This window comes from Henckelia pumila, chromosome 1 (genome assembly GCF_033568475.1).
Source record: "Henckelia pumila isolate YLH828 chromosome 1, ASM3356847v2, whole genome shotgun sequence".
NCBI lineage: Eukaryota > Viridiplantae > Streptophyta > Magnoliopsida > Lamiales > Gesneriaceae > Henckelia > Henckelia pumila.
The window spans coordinates 160274576-160297336 of record NC_133120.1 but is presented as its reverse complement, the minus strand read 5'-3'; the positions used below and the strand labels follow the sequence as shown (position 1 = coordinate 160297336).

The following is a 22761-nucleotide window of genomic DNA, read 5'->3' as shown; positions in this document are numbered from 1 at the left end:
TCAATCCACCAATAAAGTCATGCTTTGAGAACTCACACATTGTGGCATCCTGCAATTCCATGAAACAACCAACTACAATCCAAACCAATATAAACTTTATGTCATGATTGTGGCCATTCCCACATCACAGACCAAAAACAAAATCAATGTTTTTAATTGTCTTTGTCACATCCATATGCAAATACATCAACAGACAACAACTGCCAAGACTTACTTGCAACCAATTCCAAGCTGTTTCACGAGCATCCTTGCTAACTGAGAGTCCAAAAACAACATTTTGTCTCCTTACCTGCATATGTAAGAGGAATAAGAAGAGAATATGAAAAATAAGTGTCATAAATAAAAAACACTTTAAAAATTAGCTCAAACATATCAACAGTACCTCAGGAGAAAATAAAAAATTCAGAAATTCTTGAATAATTTCAGGATCACGGCAGGATGCCAATGAACCTGTGGGAATAAAATAGCTTTTTATAGGAGCTGCAAAAGTTGTTAATAATAAAAGGTACACCAAATCGTGATGTTAAACCTAAAATCCATGTCTTCTCCTGACTGAGTTCGGTCTCTCTATAGAATCTTAAGAGAGATTCATACCCAGATCTGTTTGATTTACTCACTTTCTGCATTACAACAACATATACTTCCTGACAAACGGGAGAGCTGTTCATAGATATCCATTGCATCCAACCAACAACTCACCCTTTTAAAATCAGGAGGAAGAACATGTGTATTTCTGTCTTCTAAAAACAAGTGAAAGCATTTTTTCCTTCATCTAGTGTTGCGTCATGCCCAAAAACAGCCAATGCGGTCAAGAGCTCCCCTCATAACATGACATCAAGGTGGCTTTATCCTTGTTTAGGATCCCAACCAAGCCTCCTGATTTTAAAAAAAACCAAAAATAGAATTACGATTGGCATATGTTTAAGTCGTAACAAACAAAACCATGCGAAAAAATGTAAATAATATGGGGAAAAGAAAACTTCCTTGCGAAAAGCGTAGAGCACAAATTTTCTTATGCGGAATCGTCTCATAGATATACGCTCTCTTTCGTTAAAAGACATGGTTTTTCATACCTGATTTGCAATGAAATCCATGATTTGAGTGGCAGAGATATTGCCAGGTTTTCTTACAACATATGCCATCAGACTCTGGCCTGCTTCTTCATCTGGATAGCTGCGCGTTCTTGAAAATATATGAAAGTGTCGAAACATAAATGGTAGCTCGTAATGGTATCAATAAAACATATACTTAAAGTTGTAATAGGTCAACGAAAATTTCCCACATATACTTAAATACAGACCAATATTTTCCAAAATGAAGTAACGTTCCATGAACTATACCCACCATGTCATCGAGCTCAATCCCAAATTTTAAGCATAAATCTTCAAACTCTTCCTCGACTGTGATAATCAAAGATTAAAATTACGCAATAATCAGCTAAAAGATTGTCCGCATACATAAATCAGTCAATTCATAGAGAGAATTGAGTTTCTTACTGTAAATTCATTGAGCAAGGTTCAGGTTTCGGATTATATTTTGTAAATTTTGGCTTCATTTTCTTTGTTTAATTAAGTGACCCTTACATCCAATCAGTATGTAAGACATGCAAATCTAAGATCATGTATATGAAGACTGAAATGTTGGGATTGCTTAGGGGTGACTGACATGAGTTAGAGAGAATGTATTCATTAAACCTGTTGCTTGCCATAAATATATTCCTCAGCAATTCGAACTGCAGTTGAACCAAGGCTCCATCTGATCATGTCCATTGTTGGGTCCACTAGCCATCGTGGTCCACACAGGAAAGGGTGCCTTAAAGCATCCAAGCAACTGCAGATGTACAAACATAATTGAATTAATAAAAAAATTGGATGTGTCCAAATGCATCCCATCAAGTTTTCCTATATACTAATGGTGAAATGCAGAAAAGCTTGAGGTGCATAAACTTGGAAACAACTATATATAAATATTTTCCTCACTTGACGGCTTTGCATTGCTAATATTTAGTCAATATGGGACCAACAAAGCACCAAACATTAACTAACTAAGGAGTGGTACCTTATTCTCTGCAAAGGTTTCATTGCAAGAAGCAAGGACAACAAGTTCCAACCTGCTCCCCAATTTCTATCAAGTATCTGCGAATAAGATATAGCCTCAGTACAAGTTGGTACAAGGGGAAACTAGGAGTCAGCATTATGTGTTGAGGGGAAGTTCTCCAACCTGGAATCCAGTTTTTCAAGATGAAAAGTTTCTATTGATAATACTAGTCAGAAACTCACGCAAGGAGGAAGGGTTGTTTCCCTGAAAGATGCAAACAAAAGAGAATGATGATATTTCTGTTAAAGCAAATCATCCTAATTGATTTATAATATGGAATTGAATTGATAATACCTTGGAGAGAAATGATTTGAACTGTGATAAAAATCATGGGATCCATAAGGTCCCTCAGAATCATTTTGGCCATGATGAATCCAACACATCTAGCAAACACATTTAAAGGGGGGGGGGGAGGGAAAGTCATAAACACGGGTTCTAGATTTTAACAAGAACACGAGAATTTCAGATTGCATTTCCAACCTCATGTCAAATGCAATCATCATTTTTCGTCTATCCATGTTGATATCAAGTTTGCTATCAACTGGATTGGACTCGTGGAAATCGGAAGCATTTCCCAGTATTCCAACCTAAGATTATAAAGTAACATAAAATGATGGTTCTTATTGTAAACCAGAAAGATAAAAGATCTGATTAACAGAGTCAAGTATGGGATGACACAACAAAAGCTAAGATTAGCGACAACTATAATTGCTTTGTTTCCATTAGAAGATAATTAATAGTTCATACTTACTTTAATATGTCTATCAACCGGGCTAATATGTAAATTTTCAAGTCTCAGCTCAGTATGGGCAAGTCCATGGCTGTGCAAGTAATTCACCTGGTACATAGCAAGGAAAAAAACATGGTAAACCACCAATGTGCACAAAAGAAACAATTTACATATTTTTTGGAGATAGTATGAGATTGATTCCATGAAATAGAGTGAACGAATCACTATCCTCGGTTGTGGATGAGCCCACATAACCATGTACTTGCATTGAGTAAGAATGATATAATCTGCGGCTTCCTAGTCTTCTCAACAACTAGAACAAATTTTCAAAATAAAAGACAATGAGGTCAGAATAAGGTCGCAACTTTTCAATAATATAACTAAAAATATCAATATTGCTAACCTCCATTGCACATCTTCCCCTTTTCTTTGCTAGTGTACTGGTCAGTTTCCTAAGCACAACTCTCGTGTTAAACAATTGACTGCATTTCTAGAAATAAACTGATATTAAAATCACATAAACTTTCTTTCAAAACAAGCTTGACAAACTCCGGAAGCAGAAACAAACCAACGAGGGTCCTTCACAGTGGCTTCATAAACAACCTCATCACCCTGCATCACAACTCATCCATCATTGATAAGAGAATATTTTGTATAACAAGAGATTTTGGTAAAATATGCACCAATCTCAAAGATATGATTTTACGAAAACGTGTATAACCTTAAGCTTCTACATTGCTACCATTTATAAAATGATTGTTCGATTTGACCAAATTTCAATGATGAGTCAGTTCAAACAGCCAACTACATGCGAAATTATAATCAAATTTCAATTATTCTTTTCCATTTAGAAGTATCCAATTATGTCCGAAAGCCGGACCTAAGTCTTAGGAAGCCTACTTGTTCAATTAGCTTTTTGAAAACTCAAATAAATACAAAAAACAGATAACCGAGTTAAAAAGATAACCCCAAACGCAGATCTAAGAGAACAGATGAAATTGTGCAGCATGAAAAGCAAACAAAACCAGAACACAAAGTTAACAAATGGAAGAAAACCAGAAGGAAAACCTGTTTTAAACAAAACAAAACAAAACTCAAATCTTCACACATAAATCACAATTTACAGAGAACCAAACCCAAATCTAAGAGCACAAATGACATTGTACAGCGTGAGAAGCAAACAACAGGGAAACAAAACAGAAGAAACTTGCACAAAGATCGGAAGGTCAGCTAGTGAAATCCTAAGCAAAACCCAAGGCACGCGTAGAACACAAATAGGAATTCAGAAAAATTCACAATACCATATAACACAATTGATTCTAGTAAATCCAATGCAAGGCCAAGAGTTACCTGCAGCAGTGCTCAGTGAGTGCAGTTTCAATCGATGAAAATTTTGGGACTCGCTGAAGTGTCTTTGATCGTGCGCTTAAACGAGAGAAGAGCAGATTAATTTCTCTGCAAAAATGTTCTCTGATAACCCCCAAGAAGCAAGAAATCTTGATTCTCCATCGCTGGCTCCAATGGCTGTAGAAAACTCAGATGAGATTCTTCACGATAGCATTTGCGAGTAGATTTTTTGACTTTTTTTAGAGCAAAAATGAGATAAGCGCCTCACCGAGATCGCGAATAGGGTTTGGGATATTTTAAGTTCATTCTTCAAAACTTCAGGTAATATTATTTAAGTTTTATATTTAAAAATAAAAAAATTAATCTGCAACGCTTTTTAAAAAGTATTGTTGAATATTAAAAAAAACGCTAATAGACAATGCTTTTTAAAAGCGTTGTCTTTGACCTGAAAGAAACTTTTATAGACAACGCTTTTTGTAAAAAGAGTTGTCTTTGATAAATAAAAAATATATAAAGACAACGCTTTTCACTAAAAGCGTTGTAATTTAATAAAAACAACGTTTTTTTACAAAAAGCGTTGTCTTTTAGGTGTTTTGTTTGATCATATTTGTTGTAGTGTGATGGTTTCAGGGGGTCTTTTGCTCGTGTTTGTGTTGAGATGGATGTTCTATTGGCTCATCCGGAGCGTATTTGGGTCGGTTGGGGTGATCACTGTCTGACAGTTGAGGTTGTCTATGAGCAGGTTCCCCATTTCTGTACTCATTGCCGTTTGCTGGGCCATTCCCTTGAGTTTTATTCTCGGAATGGGCACCCTAGTCGCAGGAGAAGACCTCGTCGTCAGGGTAAGTCTTCACGTGCTCCTCAGACTTTTGATACAGTCTCTGGGGATCAGGATCAGACTGTTCAGCAGGATTTGGGCCCTCCTTCCAGTGTTGTTCAGCCAGTTACTGTGGAGGGATGGACTGTTCAGAGGGGTAGACAGCGGCATTGTTTGCCTCAGCGTCGTGTGCTTCCACAGTCTTCGATGAATTCCTTTGAAGCCCTCGGGGACTTCAAAGATGATTATGGTCAGGATGTCTCTGCTTTGGGAGGCACTCCTGCTATTAGTGTTAGTTATGCTTCGAACTCGTAGCTGGTTATTGAGGATGCGTCTGGACAGATAGAGGTAGTGCCTTTTGTTTCTCCGCAGCCTGTTGCTCATGTTAATGGTCAGGTTCAGGACTCTGTTCCTCCAGCACCTGCCCGTTCTCATATGATTGATGTTGCTGCTGATAAGGGAAAGAAGGTGAATATTACAGCGACTTCTCATGTCCCTGCGATTCACTCTCCTTTCTTATCTGTTCATACGCACTCTCGGAAGCGCTATGGTTCGTTGACTCAACAGCGCAGATGGAGTGCTTCTTCTGGACGGCCTCCTTGAGTTGCTGATTGATGGGAGGTATCGTAGGTGGGCATTCACTGCAGGCTTCTCCTTGCCCACCAGTGTTTTGATTTGTTTTTCAGGGCTCTTGTAGTCTGTATGTATTATGTTTTGATATGTATTATGGACTCATGTAGTCGTTATGTTTTATGTTTTGATGTACTTTTTTAGCCTTTTGAGAGGTCTTGGTCTAGTCCCCCTCTCATTCTGGTGTTCTGCTAGTTTGTGTGTAGTGACCCTTACCGAGATCACCTACTAAACAAAACTTATGCATGCAATTAAATTAATCAAACAGAAAACCAGATTAAGCTGCGGAAACAATAATAAATTTATACAATCCCAAGGAAAGGAATTTGCAAATACACAATTAGTTATACAATCAAATCGAAAGCTGTATCAACCCAACATCAAAAGAAACCCTAGGCGAAGCTCCAGCTAGCCAACCCACTGCCTAGCCCCTCTTGGATCCACCCGCCTCATTCAATCGCAAACTTGCCCCATGTAATAGGATGTCCAGATACACAAAGTACGAGATGTGAGCATATAACGCTCAGCACGAGAGTATGAGTATACATGAATGCAAGTGTACTGCCTATCGACTAGAGGTCAAGAATCAGATACAAAGACAGATCGGGCCCTGGTATGTAGCACGCTGTGCCGTCGCTTCAGGAGGTGGCTCACATACCGAAATACCAGTGGATACGCCGGACCCAAATCGATGGAATTCCAACCACTAACAGAATAGGGTACAACCCTACTAACAGACATCTCAAAAGAGATAGCTCAAGATGCAAATTTATGCAACATAAATCATGTCATATAAATCATGCAGTCACATAATACATGCATACTCAGTCAGGATATCTCGAACAGTACTTTCGTACCTCAAATACTAAGCAAGCTCTACCAGCTCTAGGTCCACGCCTATAGTCTGCACTACACTGCCAAATGATACCAACATCATTATAGTTCTCTTAAAGCCTTAACTAAGCTATTGCATACTCCTAATTCTTTTTAGGGAGCAAAAGCTATACCTGCGTCCGACGTCAGCCCTTTGCTGTCAATTGCCTCAAAACTAGGCCACAGCTCCGCTACGATGCCTGGATCGCTACGCCACTTTGGGATTCCCAAAGGGACGCCTAGAATTCCCTAGATCTAAGCTAGAATACTAAGGAATCGAGAGAAGAGAGCTGATTGGTGTGTCTGAAAATGAATCTCGGCACCTCTATTTATAGACACTGAACGGAACGTCCGTTCCTCAATGTTGCGTTCGTTCGTCCGACGATCGTTGCGTCCATTTCCCATAGTTTCTTCCGATGTCCCATCAAATGCGTATGCAATGACGCATTCTGCTGGCACGAACGTTTCGTCCGATCCTCGGACATTGCGTACGTTCTACCTGACCCTCGGACCATTTTTTTATCATTTTGGGTCCATAACGGACTCCGCTAATCCATTAAAAGTCCCTTTAATCATGATTTAGTGGATTAATTAACAATTACTCGCTAACTCTGGGTACGGGCTACTACATTGTGTTTATAAAATAAGTGGCTATGCCACTTTAAAAAAAAATCATACTGGACTAAAAAATAATTTTTCCGAAAATTGCTTTTACACCCAATAATATTTAAGATCAGATTACCAACAATTTCATAATTATTAATTAAATTAAATAGTTTAAAAATTTATCTCCTGATATTTATATTTTATATTAAATATCTATTTTTTAAGTTTTTGAGCTTCTTATATTTACGTCAAATGCGAAGAACGGCGAACAAAACTGAACATATGGTAGCTCGTGAGAAGCAATCAATGCTGAGAGACAAGTATCGAGTGACTTAATTCTATTTAAAATTCATAGGTTTCTAACCGTGTATCTTGTGCATGACTTATTTTAATAATTTTAATTGATGATTTCTTATCTAAAAAAGTATTAAATATCTATATTAATATTATCAAATAATGTCGATTTTCAATCACAAATTTTTCATATAAATGAGAGAATATCGTCTTGATTTTTAAATTGTGATTTTACTACTTTGTCCATAAATTAATGTTGGTTGTTGGGATATTTTTGTTTTTGTACTCATTGGAAATTGAGTGTCAAGGTTGATATTTGAACTACGAATTTTAATTTTTGAAAATGGTCGATCATTAACCTATTACTTTTAGGAAGTGTTCTAGGAAAACACAAAAAAATACCGATTAAGAGCGATGTGTGACGAAAGCATGACCGTATTAAACGTGAAAAAACGCAAAACTAATAACGTGAAATCTGTAGTTAGGCTTATATTTTAGGCACCTTGGTGTTTTTATCATGTTTTACATTATTTGGTAGCCTATATACTCCTTGTAATGTTTTTCTTTAAAAAACAAAAACACACAATTTTGCTAAAAAAAATTTATAAGTTGCTTTTTTAATAATTTTTTTATAAAAAATTATTTAAATAAAAAATTTTAAAAAAATATGAATGCATTTAAATAATTTTTTTCCCCAATTATACCCTTCTTTTCTTTGCGATTAAATGATGATACTTGATCCTACCGCGATCTGAAAATGTTATTCTCCACACAAATTGTGATGTTGATATTCATGTGTTTGATGACTTGAAAATTTATGTATTTATTCACAAAGTCAAGCGGCTAACTAAGACTGTGGTAGGGAAAGCTAGAATATAAATTAATAATTTTTTAGTGAATTCATCAACGCTATATGTTGGGTGCAATAATTGTCTTCGCTGACGTCGCGTTGTTTGATCTGGTTAACTAGGTGGATTGTAAAAGAGGGGCATCAGATCTTAACGAGCAATACTGTCTCTACTAGGGACAAGACTTACGGTTAGAAAAAAGATAAGACTGATCTCGAACGAATATGGGACAACGCCAGCAGTATGGGACAACACCAGCAGTATGGGACAACACCAACAGTAAGGCACGCGCCCCTCTCTGGAAACATGGGCTTAACTGTAGTAACCCAGATTCCATTTTAAGATAATAATATGTTAAACATGATTAAGGGTTAGTAATTAACCGATTCCGGAGTTTAATTGGACTTCAGAAGAAAATTTGGGATTTTGAGTTTGGGCTGGATCGGAAGCTCCGATCCCAGTCACTTCGGAAGCTCATCGGAAGCACAGAGATCGGAAGCTCCGATCCTGGAACGGAAGTTCCGATCTCCGGCTGCCAGCTTTGCCCGATGACTCAGCCACGAGTTTTGACAAGTGTTGATCTGAGGGAAGATCGGAAGTTCCGATCCTGGCATGTCCTGCATGCACACACTGAGCTGGATCGGAATCTCCGATCCCGAGATCGGTGGTTCCGATCCTGGACGGGAATTTTGCCTATAAATAGGGCTTCCCAGATTCATTTTTAATTACGAATTTCCGAGTTTTCTTCTTCAGTTATATAGTGTGAGATATACACTTGAGGGCCCTATCGATTATAATAGAGGTTCTGAAATAATCAAGTTGTGGTTATAGTCATCCAGGACTAGCGACTTCAAAGGGCTATCGACGGACGAAGGTATGGTCCGGGAATCTATTTAAGTTTTGGGAATACTTATTTTCTTAGTTAAGGCTTATAGAACTTATGTAGTGATACGGTGAACTTTTGAATATAGGCTTGGAACCTAGGATCCTACTATACTTGAACTAGCCTAGAGGTACATACACATTGACTGAGATTGTCAGCGAGTATACATGTTTATATGTTGCATTTATTTGGAATTATTATATGGCATGAGATATGATTTACCGCTTTCATTATTCATATGTCATGTGCATATACACGTTGAGCCTATACCTTGTTATACCTGACTATAGAGCCGCTCAGCTCTATACTCGATAGTCTGTTACTGAGAGTACCGCGACGGCGGGGGCATTTATGTCTGTCTACTCTGGTGTACTAGACGAGTGTGGTTGCACCCAGAGGTTGATCCGTGCGGTAGCAGCACTCATGTGGCATCGGTTCTGAGCACGATTTTCGGATGACCCTTTACCAGTCATCATGTTGCATGCATCATATATTTACGTGTACTCATGTTTATGTACTGGGCGTTAGCGCTCACGTCCTAGTTGTTATCTTGGACACCCTATTTCACGGGGCAGGTCGCAGGATGGACGGAGCTGGTAGTTCAAGGCAGGACTAGGGAGCAGGAGCCTTGAGGAGTTTATTATACAGCAGGATTCGATATAGCTGTATAATGTTTACTTTTAAGTATTTCGATTTGGTTGTATCACTACTGATGAATAAACTTGAAACTTTTGTACTAAGCTGATATGTAATTTATGGTTTTGTTTTCGCACGTTTTACTCTGTTAGTTAATTATGTTGTATTAAGTTTAATGCATGCTATTAGTTGTCAGTTAGTAGGTGATTCCATGCAGGGTCACTACATTAATAACCCGACACATCTGCACTGCCACAAGTATGAGGAAATAAATTGTGCCTTGAATAACAACACTATAAATTTTGGCCTACTGGTAAGCGTTTGATCCTAACAATTGGTATCAGAACCAATGTCATGATTTTGAGTTTTCCAAGAAGCATATTTCTATACTTCTTGCGGGAAATGTTGGGTTAAGAGTGCATGAGTCAGAGTAGTACTAGGGTGTGTGACCTCCTAGGAAGCTCTAGTGAATCAAGCTCTTGAAGTCGCACCGTCTCTGTTGGAAATAATTTGCGTCTTGATTAACAACTATATCTTTTGACCTAGTAGTAATAGTTTGATCATAGCACACGTGTCTTACTAATTATTTCACATTTAGTAATTCATTAGTGGGTTGGCCAAAATAAAATTAAAAAACAAACGGTACAAAGATTTACATCATCCAACGATTATTGTTTGGGATTTTTTTATTTCTAAGTAAATAAATAAAATGAAAATATTTGTGTAAATATATAAAATTATTAAGAAAAACATTTCACATACGAAAGGAAAATATGTCATGGTGTCCAAGATATAATTCATCTTCAATTAATTTCCACTAATTTAAATTTACAAAGATGTGTTTTGTCTTTCTTTGACTTCTTCCTATCCTTGATTAAAAAAATTACTATCTTTTATTAAGTGATATGATTAGGCTAATTTATTATTGCTATATTTTATTTAAAAAGAGTTGTTTCCTAACAAAAGAATTGTTTCCATCTTGAAAGGACTCTATCAAGAAAACAAATCAGTCTATTTATGATTACCGTGAAAAAGATATCAAATTGAGAAGAGAAAACAAGCGAGAAACAAGAAAGAATAGACGTTGATAATCAGAGAAAAAATCTAGAGATCAAGCAATCCAAAGCTCCGATTGAAGAATTCTAGCCGTTTTTCGGTGTTGCTTGTGTTTTTTATACAACACTGTGAACACTGGCTACTCCAACATTTTATATACGATTTATTGGCATGAATATGCACTCTGTAATTTCTGGTGTACCAAAATTTGTGAAACAGTAGTAGGAGTATATATTCTGTTACTCTGAATCTCTACGAATACCAAATAAGGGACTGATATCAGTTAGCAGCAAAATTTACAAGTAACTTGGTACACTGCCTGAAGTATATGTTTCCTTGATTTTCTGAAAGCATAAGTCTCTGTTCTGTACTCAGTTATATGCTGAATATGTATGTATCAGAAAGTTTGTTAAAATGATTTTTAAACAAATGCTGGAAATTTCTCCCATTTACTGAATGACATCCATATCACTTACCGACCCAAACCACCCATCTCAGATAAGAACGAGGAAGATATTGAAGATGATGAGCAGAACCAGTTCTGGGCTTGGCGAAGAAGACCAACAAACTGTTGATGTTTAGTTGATGTTTTCATCAGTTGTATTAAGACTATTATGTTTAGTTGTTTTTCGTTAAGGATTGTAAAGACAGTTACATTTCATATTTATTTAAGACTTGAATTTCATTTTCATGAATGAATATACTGGTTTTTAGAATTCATGAACTCCGGGGCTTGTTGTTTAATGCGCAAACGTTAAATAACGTCGATGTCAACTAGGCCCAGTTTTGAGACGTAACATTAGATGCTCTCCAGTTTTGCTCAGCGGATTAGTTAACTCAGTCTGGTTTTCTTGACCAATTGATGTATTAACTTTGGTTTTGGTCAAAGTCAACTCAGTCAAGGTAGAACTTCAGTCTGGCATATGAATTCGTCCAGTTTATGTCTTAAATTTGACTTAGAGACGAATTCAGATAACTTCGATATTTTGCCTCAATTGTTTTGTCAACATCGAAACTAAAATGTTCCAAAAATTTTCTCCATTCGGTGTTGATAAAATCTTAGCACGTAACTTCACATTCGGGAAAAATAAAATCTTGAAATCTTCAAAGTGCTTTGAAAACTGCAGCACTCGACTGCTCTTCAGTTCTTCTCTTGATCTTCAATTGACCTTCTGATCTTCTCTTTCTTCGTTCTTGTATTTTTCAGTGTCTGTATCCTTTTTGAAATTAGCATTTATTTCCATGATTGATGTCTCACTGGTTTAGTTGTGAGAATTATACTTGAATTCATAAGATGCCAATACCACTTGAAGGTTGGTTTGGGCTTCTGCTGATATCACTTGTTGTCTTGATCTTCTCATCAGTTCTACAATGATTTGAATAGTACCACTTATTGGAATTTGGTCTCGCTCAGTATTTATTATCTCTGATGACTTCTATTCACGCATCTCCAAAAACAATTATTTCATCTCCTCATATTCCACTGGTACCTGAAAGTCAATGGGAAAAAATAAACATATATAAGACTCTTCGTATACCCTGAATATGTCTATAAAATAAATACAAATTGTCTGGATTAGAACACATTAACAGTGATTGAAATAGACAAGATCCGCTCAAATCAAAGCTATGCCTATATTTACATATAAATTTATAATGTATGCACACACCATTAGGTAGGGGTGATCACGGTGCGATTTCGCGATTTTTTTAAAAAATTCAATCTTAATTGCCATATGAGGTCCGTTAGTATTTAAAAAATAATAATCGTTGTTTTACATATAGAATTAATTTTATGGTTTTGAGCGGTTTCGGACAGTTGTTGTCGTTTTATGATTTTTTTAATGATAAATATTAGAACATATATTCAAATTGATTCGATAACAATAAAAATATAGTTTTTTCAAATACAAAATATAACTCAAATCATTGTTTTCAAAATCGGACCGGACCGGCCGGTTCGACCGGGAACCGGTCACTGGTCCGGTTTGAAATATCTCAAATAATCGTTTTACCGGTCGAACCGTTCAGAACCGGTCAAAACCGATCGAACCGGCTAAGAACCGGCCAAGAACCGGTTTCAAGAACCGGCCAAGAACCGGTCCGACCGGAATTTTGAATTTTTTTATTTTTTAAAAAAAATTAGTTTTTTTTAAAAAAAATTAAAACTTTAATTTAATATTTTATTATATATATACATTATTAATGAAATTTGTACATTCTTAAAAATATTATTTTAATATTATTAGAGTTTTTTTAATTTATTTATTTACTTTTAAAATTATATATAACTATAATTAATATTTTGAATATATTTATATTGTTATTTATTTTTCAAACTAGGATAAATATATTTTTTTGTCTATTTATATACATTTTTTAGGTTTTAAATTTTAAAATATATTATTAATTATATTATATTATATAAACGGTTTTTCGGTTCAACCGTCCGGTTAAAACGGTCCGACCGATTGGACCGTTTTTTTAAAGTAAACTGGTTCGATCACCGGTCCGATTATGAAAACATTGACTCAAATGATACAAAAATAAAACTAGATAAAACAATAATGAAAATTCAAAACTAATTAAGTGAATAATTGAGCACGCCAAGACACTCACAACAAAATGATATTTATGTTGTCATTTTTTTTTACTTTCAAATTTCAATAATATTTGTAAATAAATAAATACTCTAACAAGTAAAAAAACTAATTTGAAAAGTATTTAAAAAAGAGGTGGGTGTTTTTTGTAGGAAAAATAATTTTCAAGAGAGTTGAGATACATTGAATGTCAATTTCTTTAATTGAATACATTGTTTACAAATTATTATAACTTTAGTCAAAAAAATAAAAATAAAAACTGTGGCCACCAGTTTAGGATATGCAGTTTGGTGCGGTTTTTGACAAAAAAAAAAATAATAATAACGACCCAACCATGGATGCATTATGGTTTATGAATACTATTTATCGGGAAAGTTTATGCTACCCCAAGGGCAGTGCCCTTGGGGTGACATGGCAGAATATGATTGGTTAAAATTAGTGAGCCCCACGTGGGGCCCACTAATTTTAACCAATCACAGATTGACACGTCATCTTAAGGGCAGTGCCCTTGGGATAGCATAAACTACGTGAGGCCATCTAATTTTAACCAATCACAAATTGACACGCCACCCCAAGGACAGTGCCCTTGAGGAATATGTCGATGCAGTACCCTCAGGGTGGCGTGTCAGTTATTATTGGCCACTCATGTGGGACCCACACATGGGTCCCACAAAAATGACCAATAAAAAACTGACACGATGCTACCCTGATGAGTGTACCCTCAAGATAGCATCGAATTTTCCGCCATTGGGATAGGATAGACTTTCCCTTATTTACCATGGATGCATTGTGGTTTATGAATACTATTTTTAATTGCAATTTTCAGAAAAAAAAATTGAAATAAACTGTGCTGTTAATAAAAAAATTTGATCACCCCTGCCACCATTAGGTTGGAACTGCGAACTCACTAGTCCATATAGCTGCCGGGAAGTTTTCGCCGACGACCACCGGACGGGCTATTCAGGCAACTCCCAACTCTCAACTCTCCTCCCCATCACTAATATTCTCCTTGATTGAATCTCTCTGGTATTTTATCATTCTCATATTGATTCTTTGTGTACTTTCCCCAAATTTGTAAATGCGAACGGGGGATTGGTTTTCCTCATAGAACTAGCCATTAAAACCTGAATTTTCAATCTATTCTGTAATTCAGCTATACTATGGTTTGAGGTTTCTGATGTTACGTGCAGTTTTTGTGAAAAGATGAATTTTTTTTTTTTCTAGCTTTGTGTCGTAGTGGCTGCCAAATTTTGATTATATGGTTGCGATTTTGACTTGTTTTTTTAGCTATGCAGTTTCTTGCAAATATGGAAAGAATTTGGGTGAATGAAGCTTTTTCCTAATAGTTGACTGTTCACCCACAACATCGATTATCCCACTGTGGAGGAGGTGTAGACGTATGAATATTTGATCTTGCTAGGTGAGATATGTTGGATTCCCTTTGAACCAGTAGGATGATGGGCTTTCATTAGATTCTAGTTGGTGAGTGTTGAGGGTTTAAAATTCCCATTAGATCATGCTTAGTGCAATGTAGTTTGTCAGTTTGGTGGTGACCCAGTATTATTGCCAACTTGGTAAATGGGAGACTCCTTAACTGTTTTGCCCATTCTGTGGTCTTTGATACTAACTATTTAATGAGACATGCACTCATGCACCTACATAAACTATTCTTGAGAATAATCGCTGATGATGGTTGTATAGTAAGTAGACTTTTGTCTTATTTTTTGGAGAACTTCGAATAATCCGATGAAGATGATTGTCTGATAGGTAGACTTCTCTCTGATCTTCTGCGAGAACCGAAGCAAAATATACCTTTGTTTGTATGGAAAATTTGTGCTTGTGTCTTTCCCTTGTGTCCTGTTGTCCTAGTTGCACAAGCTGTTTGATAGATCACAGATTTGCATGATAAATAGTTGTGGAGGGAAGATTGAGATGTCAATGTTTTTTATCTGAGCTTGGAATTTGGTCCTGAATTTATATAAAGTAGTTCGCAATCATTTTTGACTGGCACTGAACCCTCTAAAAAATTGCGCAGGTTATATATGATCACATGATTGACGCAAAACTGTTGATAAAATGAGCCTAACTCAGTTATTTGGTAAGCAAACCTTACAGAGCATTTTGCTTCCTAACCCCTTAACTCTCAAATTGTTGTTGCAGATTGCCTATTTACTTATCTATTGAACCTTCTCACAATATTACCTGACATATGATATTCTTGGAAAAACTGATGTCTGATGCTATTATTACCAATCCATTTCTACTAATTGAGCTGAGAGCTTGGCTGCTAAGTAATTTAATTACTATCTATAATATAGATTGGATCTGAGTTGAGTTTTGTGACAACAAGGTACATCCACATGCTGTGTTTGGGAAGCAATTTACAACCATAATGCTGATACGAGTAAGACTAGGTGAAAACCTAACCTCGCGATTCTACACACGTAGGGTAGTATAAAAATGTAAGCTTAAAATATATACCTGCACCATTACTTTGAAACTAAGAACAGGGAAATCTTCGCCTGTTCACCACTCACCACTCTTTGAAGTATTGGAGTGTTTATAGTAAAGAACCCCTATCACCTCTGACATATTTAGGGAAATCATTGAGCATCAAGTAAATGCGGCAGATTTTAGGCAACACCCATCAATTTCGGAGTCTCCAATCAGAATGGAGTGTATAAAATAAGATTCCAGGGTAACATCACAGGATGAGAGAAAATGGACAAATGAAGCCATTTGTCATAATTCATGCTTTGAGTACCGACCATGAGATCTCAATTCCTGGTGTGTAAGCTGATCAGAAAACTTATGGTCCATTGGATATGTCCGTGTCCCTTACTAGTTTTCTTTAAAAACTCACAACTAGTCAGAGAGGTCGGTAATAAAACCTCAAACATATTTACAATCTAGCTTAGACTTTTATGAATACGTAGTTATATAAGCTGATAAAAGTGTAGGCGTTGATGTTTCTTGTTAGTTTATTGCTCTAGGCATCAACTGTCGTGATAGAATGTAATATAATGGGGATTTTGCTCCATTGGAATTCATAATCTTTCATTTTTGGTTGAACAGAAAAATTGTGTTATAAATGGCGGTAGCTGGTGAATCTTTCATTTTTCATTGAACAGAAAAACAGTGCTATAAATGTCGGTAGGCGGTGGATGGATGGTCAATGACTGTGTACTGCCTAGACGGTTGAATTTGTTTACTATTTTTCTTACGTAATTATATATAATCATGCAGTGTAATTACAAATAATCATTTTTATGTAATATATGTAATTAAATGATGTTATGCATAAATAAGCTTTATAAAATACAATCCAATTTATAGAAGGTCCAGATAAATATATAAATGTATCTAATAACATAATCAATAAAGATTCATTTCCATATTAATACCAAAAAAGTAGTATCATTACTTTTACCGACAAGGACTAGACTAAACATAACTAATCTTCTAAATCATCTGCGCATGCACCATCAACTACGCTAGGGTTTTTTTTAAATTTTTGTTGACTTTGCCCTCCTCGTTCTCCCGCCTCGCCTATCTTCTACCGCTTACAGAACCACCCGAAGCAAAGACGGTGTGGTGGACGGCTGCCGTTTAGAACACAACAGAAAAGTGAGCTGCCGACGAAACTTCTGTTGATATTGTTCGCTTCAGTCAAAATAAAATTATCTTCTGGGTAGTATGTGACTGACACTATCTGTTGTGCAAATTCATCTGTTTGTGTGGTCTCAATACATCTCTGTGAGCTTCATTTCGTAGTGATAGGTAAGCATGCACGGACAGGTCATATCTAGATGCCAGCTTTAACATATTTGATTTTGTTGTCTTCAGATCAATATAATGGCCAACTCTGAAGGTGATGGGAAGGAACCAATGAATGAGCAAGCAGTTGCCAACATATACGGTGCTATGAGGAATGATATGAACCAAATCTACTCCAAAATCACTGAACTAGAAATGGAGGCCAGTGAGCATTCACTCGTGATCAATGCTATAACGCCCCTTGATCCGTCAAGAAAATGCTACAGGATGGTAGGAGGGGTTCTTGTGGAAAGAACTATAAAAGAAGTATTGCCTGCCGTCCAACGTAACAAGGAGGGGCTTGAAGAGGTCATTGCTCGGCTTTACGAAGCTCTGGAGAAGAAGAGAAAAGACATAACTGAATTCGAGGCCAAGTACAAAATAAGAATTACAAAGGGCGATAGTGCGATGAAGGATGCGAGTGGTAAAAAGGAAGGCAATGCACAGGGCGTGCTTGTTGGTCCCGCTGCCTCTGATTAATTAATAGGTCATCGTTTTCGCATCAAGCTTCTGTTTGCTTAGTCTTTGATTGTCGTGTAATTCTGATACAACAGTTTTGAACTTCCCCGGTGTTGAAACAGACAATTTCATGCATCTCTCAAGTTTTTCCGTCGTTGTAAGAAAATTAAAATATTACTCCCCATACATCAAATAGTAATCTGTTCACGATCCCTTTTCTTGGATTGATTTCTTGATTTCCCATGTTCCATAAGAAAGTCATTTCAAAACACCAAATGAAGAGGAATTTCAAATGTATGAACATTCCTCGACTCGTCTCTGTTCTAGGATGGAGATCTCAGTCGAAGCACATGTTTAATACATAGGATGTTGTGTCGGCAGACTTGGTATTTTCTCGTGTAAACTTGGCATTTTCTCGTACAGTATACCGGTAGACACTGCTGCAGCAGCAGTTCCAATTCCCCCTTAACCAGATATTCTCGTGCATTCCATTTGTCTTCTAATAAATGCTGATTTGATTGAAATGACTGGTCCATGATCGGAGTATGATTTTTGTTTGTGTTGGAATTTTGCTAAATGCGTCCTTTTCAGTTATCTGCGAGTCGTCCTCTTCTAATTATTGCTTACACAGGCCACACTGTTGTCCTCTTTTGTTTTTTCTCCATTTCACTTGGTCTTGTCCCCATGAATCCGGGGTGGATCAATGATCTACTTCGTAGTTTGAAAAAGTTTTTCTTGTAGATTTCTTTCGTGGGAACTTGGTTTTTAATCCTTGGATTCATTGTCCAGGATGAAACGTTTGCTGTTTTATTTTTTATTTTATCAAAAACAATATCTCGTGGTAACGATTGATGTCAAATCTTTTAAATCGTACAATAACCTAATAAATCATTAGACGAATATAAGTATATAACATAAGAAAAAAGATCAAAACTGTTTTGGGCAAATTTTATAGAACTGCATCTCTAATAAAACTATAAAATAGGTAGAGTTGTATTTTGCAATATGTATAGCATGTGTCTCACAGTCGTAGACCTTATAAAAAAGGGGAAGGCTAAGATTAAGATAATGGAGTTTGCCATTGGAATTGGGTGCAAAATGCTATTGCCATCCAACTAATCCAATTATCTTTACAGTATAATCCTACCAATACTTGTGATACATTTGGATGTATTTCTTGGATTCTCTTTGTTTGTCCTCACCATATGCAAGAAAAAAAACATTATTTAGTTTCCTATATTTGATGATGGTGAAAATACACCGTGTGAGGTCATATATATATTTTTTTCGAAATTTTTGCTCTCATTTACCTGTATGTATCAAATATATTCAGTACAGAGGAGGTAAGCACACAAAGAATAAACAAAAAAATGAAAGAAAAAAAACTTGTTATTTTCATGAAGAATTCGTGCTGAGGGTTATTAAACAGAGATTTGTTTATTTTTTTTTGTTGATAGAAAGAAATATTTTTTTATTACAACTTGAATGTTAGCTTTACTAATTAATAATAGTTGAGGATCTCAAAAGGACACAAATTTTTGTTTCCATTTTATCCTCTCCTCTTTTCCTATCAATTATCCTACTAAACCTCTCACGAACTCTATCCACAAAAATTACATATAAAAATAACATATATTTTACACACGCATCATGAACGTGTGCATTTGTTGCTAGTTTTTATTATATTAGAACGTTGGATTATAACCGATCCCTTGTTTCTCGTGGTCCAAAATTGTACTTTTTGAGAGTATAATTATAATTTAATCTCCATTTTTGTTTTGTTTGAAAAAAAAAAGAAAAAAAAAAAGAAAAATTGTTTACTCGCAGACAAGTTTTGGGTTTGGTTCAAGAAAGCCCTAGCACGTAATGCACTATATGCATGGGACAACATACTTTGGATTTTGTGAGCTTTACAGAACACTAGATCTTAAATTATTAGCACAAATATAAACTAGAAACGACTTTATAACATGTAAAGAATATAATCAACCTTATTTTACTGTCTATAGAATTGATATTATAAAAATAAAATAAAATAAAAAATTGAGTCTCCAAGAGAAGATAAGATTGAATAGGAAAACTGGTCCCGCAAACGAGGGAAGAAAAAACGTTCTTTTACCAATTATTATTATTTTTTGGACACTAAAACTCTCGTGCGAGTTAATTTTATTAATATTTTATTTAAAACCCTATTATAATTTTTTTTTGTTTTTTGAAAAATTAAAATATTTTTATTGTAAAAATCTCGTGAACTTTTTTTTAAATTTTTTAAAGTTCTTATTTTACTTTTCTTCAATGTAAATTATTTTGTTCTATTTTAATACGTTTAAAATGAATTTAAAATTTGAGATTTTGAGTTTTTGGTAGTCAATAATTTCATTATTTTTTAAAATCAAGAATAATAAATTTTCGATTTTTTATAACATCAAATTGGCTTATTATGTGATTGATAATTTTTCATTTAGTCATGTGACTTTTACATAGTAATCTTACATTCTTTTTTGTTTAGTATTATAATTAATTTTATTTTTTTATTGACTTCTTAATTGATATCTTATTTTGCTTGCAAGTTGCAATATTTTTTCAGAATGAAAATGTACTCATCGACTTACACAAAGAAACAAACTCATATCCACTTATGTCTTCAAAATCACACATACACACACACACACACACACACATATATATATATATATATATATATATATATATATTATAAAATTTATGCATACTTATTTGAATTAATGTTTTAGCATGTTATTTTTAGGATCGAATCGTGTTTTAAATACTTTATTATTTTGAGATTGTATATTTTATAATTTCGAGTTGTATATGTAATAAGAAGTTCAGACGCTCCTGTATACATTAGTATCATTTTGTTCAACGAGATTTTAAACAAGTTTTGAATCATGTGATTTTTGACTCGTCGATTGAACTTAATTTTATGTGTGATATTTTATACCTACGAACACAACACATCATTTAAAAAATAAAAAAATTATTCTGCATTTCATATTTTCATAAGCATCAATCAAATATACGAGACATCACGATATTTATTTTTTATTTATTGTATTTATTATTGAAAATATTTATAAACATATAATAATTATTTTTATTATTGTGTATACTGACACGATCCCTCCTAATATAACATCCTGGATCCGCCTCTGCCACTAATTCAAGTTATCCAGAAAACTTAATTATCTATCTCAGTGAACTTATTTTGCCATGGTTTGATGCGAACGATAATATATTAACTAATTCATTCTACATACATGATGGTTTTATTTCATCAAATGTTTGTATATTATTATAGATCATTCGAACCTTTAAAACATTGTATAAATGAAAGGCACATATAATGTGGTAAAGATTAATCACGCATGTCTATTTTTTTAAAGAAAATAATTATAAATAATATATATGTTATACGTTTTATTTAAGATATCAATAATTAATACCTCCAAAGTACCGAAACTAATAAAAATAAAAAATATAAACTCCCTAAGTACTTACCTTCCTAAAACCTTACAGTTATAGATCAATATAATAACTAAACAGTACTACCGTTTGGTTTGAGTGATAGAATAAGTAATCCATAGATAAATAATATAATATAAATTAAAAATAAATAAGAAAAAATAGTTAATATATTATTTGATTTGATGAATAGATTATAATTTATTTGATTTAATTGATGTAAAATTATTAATTAATAAATATATAAATAATATGACGAAAATAAGACGAAATTGATTGGGATAAGTTATACATAGATTAATAATACATCAAACCAAACAATAATATTAAACCCGCGGCGACGGTGTGGCGCGATGGCGACGACGGGGGTGGCCGGTTTTCCGGCAGCTCACAGACGGCGGCGACACGAGGGAGACGACAATGTCGGCGAAAGCATCAACAATGAATTTGTGTGTGTGTTTAGGGTTTAGTGTCAAGTAACACAAGAGAAGCTCATGCAAGAACTCCCCACTACATGACTTGACATCATCATGACCCGTAGACTCTTGCGCTTCGATCATCTCCTGCATTGATTTCTTGAATTCAGCATATGGGTCCGTCGTGAACTTCTGAACAGCCACGCCGCCGCTGATCACCACCCCGCCGGGAGCCGTCAGCCGCCGCGGCTGATCGAAGATGGAGTTGGAACTTCCTGGTGTGGAAAAGAAGAAGCGGTGGGAGGTAAAGGCGGAGCTGAAGTCCGGGATCGAATCATCGTGCATATCATAGTCGTCGAAGATTTCAGCAGTGTCAAAAGTAGTGATTGTCACAGCTGATGATGATGATGGATTGTTAATATTGGAGTTGTTGTGATATTCTTGTTCTTGAATGGGAAGTGGTGATGGGGCAAAAGCAATGATTGGGAGACACTTGAATTTGGAGAAGCAGAGGTTGAAGCTCTTCCATAGAATGTTGGACATTTTCCTTTTCACTAATTCTGTTTGGAGAATGGAAATTATATTTATATATGTATGTATGTAGTTGCCAGATGACCAAATGGTGTATGCTCATATATAGGTCATATATATATATATATATATATATATATACAATTTTGCTATCTGCCCACTTACCGTGCCCATCTAATGTGCCCACCATGAGGTGACACTCAACTATTGGATGTGATGAATTGTGCGTCCAATAGTTGAGTGTCACCTCATGGTGGGCATATTATGTGGGCACAGTGGGTGGGCAGGATAACAAAACTCTCTATATATATATATATAGAGAGTTTTTTTATGGTGCCCAACACTATATGCCCACTTCATGCCCACCATGTACAATAGTAGAGTTGACCAGTACAATAGATGAGTTGACTTGTACATGGTGGACATAAAGTGGGCATATAGTGTTGGGCACCATAAAAGAACTCATATATATATTGTAATTGAATTATATATTTTTTTAATGTTATGAATTGAATTTTTTTAAAAATAATAATTATTTTTAGTGTCGTTATTGGTAAATTAACGGTCTTAATTAGTCCATTAATTTGTTTTTTTTTTTAATTTTTAGTCATGGATGTTACTAGAATATTGATGTTGCAT

General features: G+C 35.2%; 2 protein-coding genes and 1 pseudogene across 8 annotated transcripts; 1 reads left to right on the top strand and 2 right to left on the bottom strand.

Moving 5' to 3' along the window:
* LOC140874326 (probable plastid-lipid-associated protein 14, chloroplastic) lies at window positions 1-3988 on the bottom strand (annotated as a pseudogene).
* Window positions 3989-14244: 10256 nt separating this feature from the next.
* Window positions 14245-17869, top strand: LOC140874827 (prefoldin subunit 2-like). Of its 7 annotated transcripts, XM_073278255.1 has the most exons (4): window positions 14247-14381; window positions 14713-14837; window positions 15453-15515; window positions 17264-17869. In XM_073278255.1, exon 4 carries the CDS (start codon window positions 17273-17275, stop codon window positions 17711-17713), a length of 441 nt encoding a protein of 146 aa, XP_073134356.1. In that variant the 5' UTR covers window positions 14247-14381; window positions 14713-14837; window positions 15453-15515; window positions 17264-17272; the 3' UTR covers window positions 17714-17869. The 7 variants fall into 7 exon arrangements, with proteins under 7 accessions (XP_073134355.1, XP_073134356.1, XP_073134358.1 ...); XM_073278254.1 differs by lacking the exon at window positions 14713-14837 and having other exon boundaries at window positions 14245-14381; XM_073278257.1 differs by lacking the exons at window positions 14713-14837; window positions 15453-15515 and adding an exon at window positions 16987-17044 and having other exon boundaries at window positions 14263-14381.
* Window positions 17870-21501: 3632 nt separating this feature from the next.
* LOC140874325 (transcription repressor OFP16-like) lies at window positions 21502-22134 on the bottom strand. Its single transcript, XM_073277603.1, has one exon. The coding sequence runs from the start codon at window positions 22132-22134 to the stop codon at window positions 21502-21504; it is 633 nt and encodes a 210-aa protein (XP_073133704.1).
* Window positions 22135-22761: the final 627 nt, after the last annotated feature.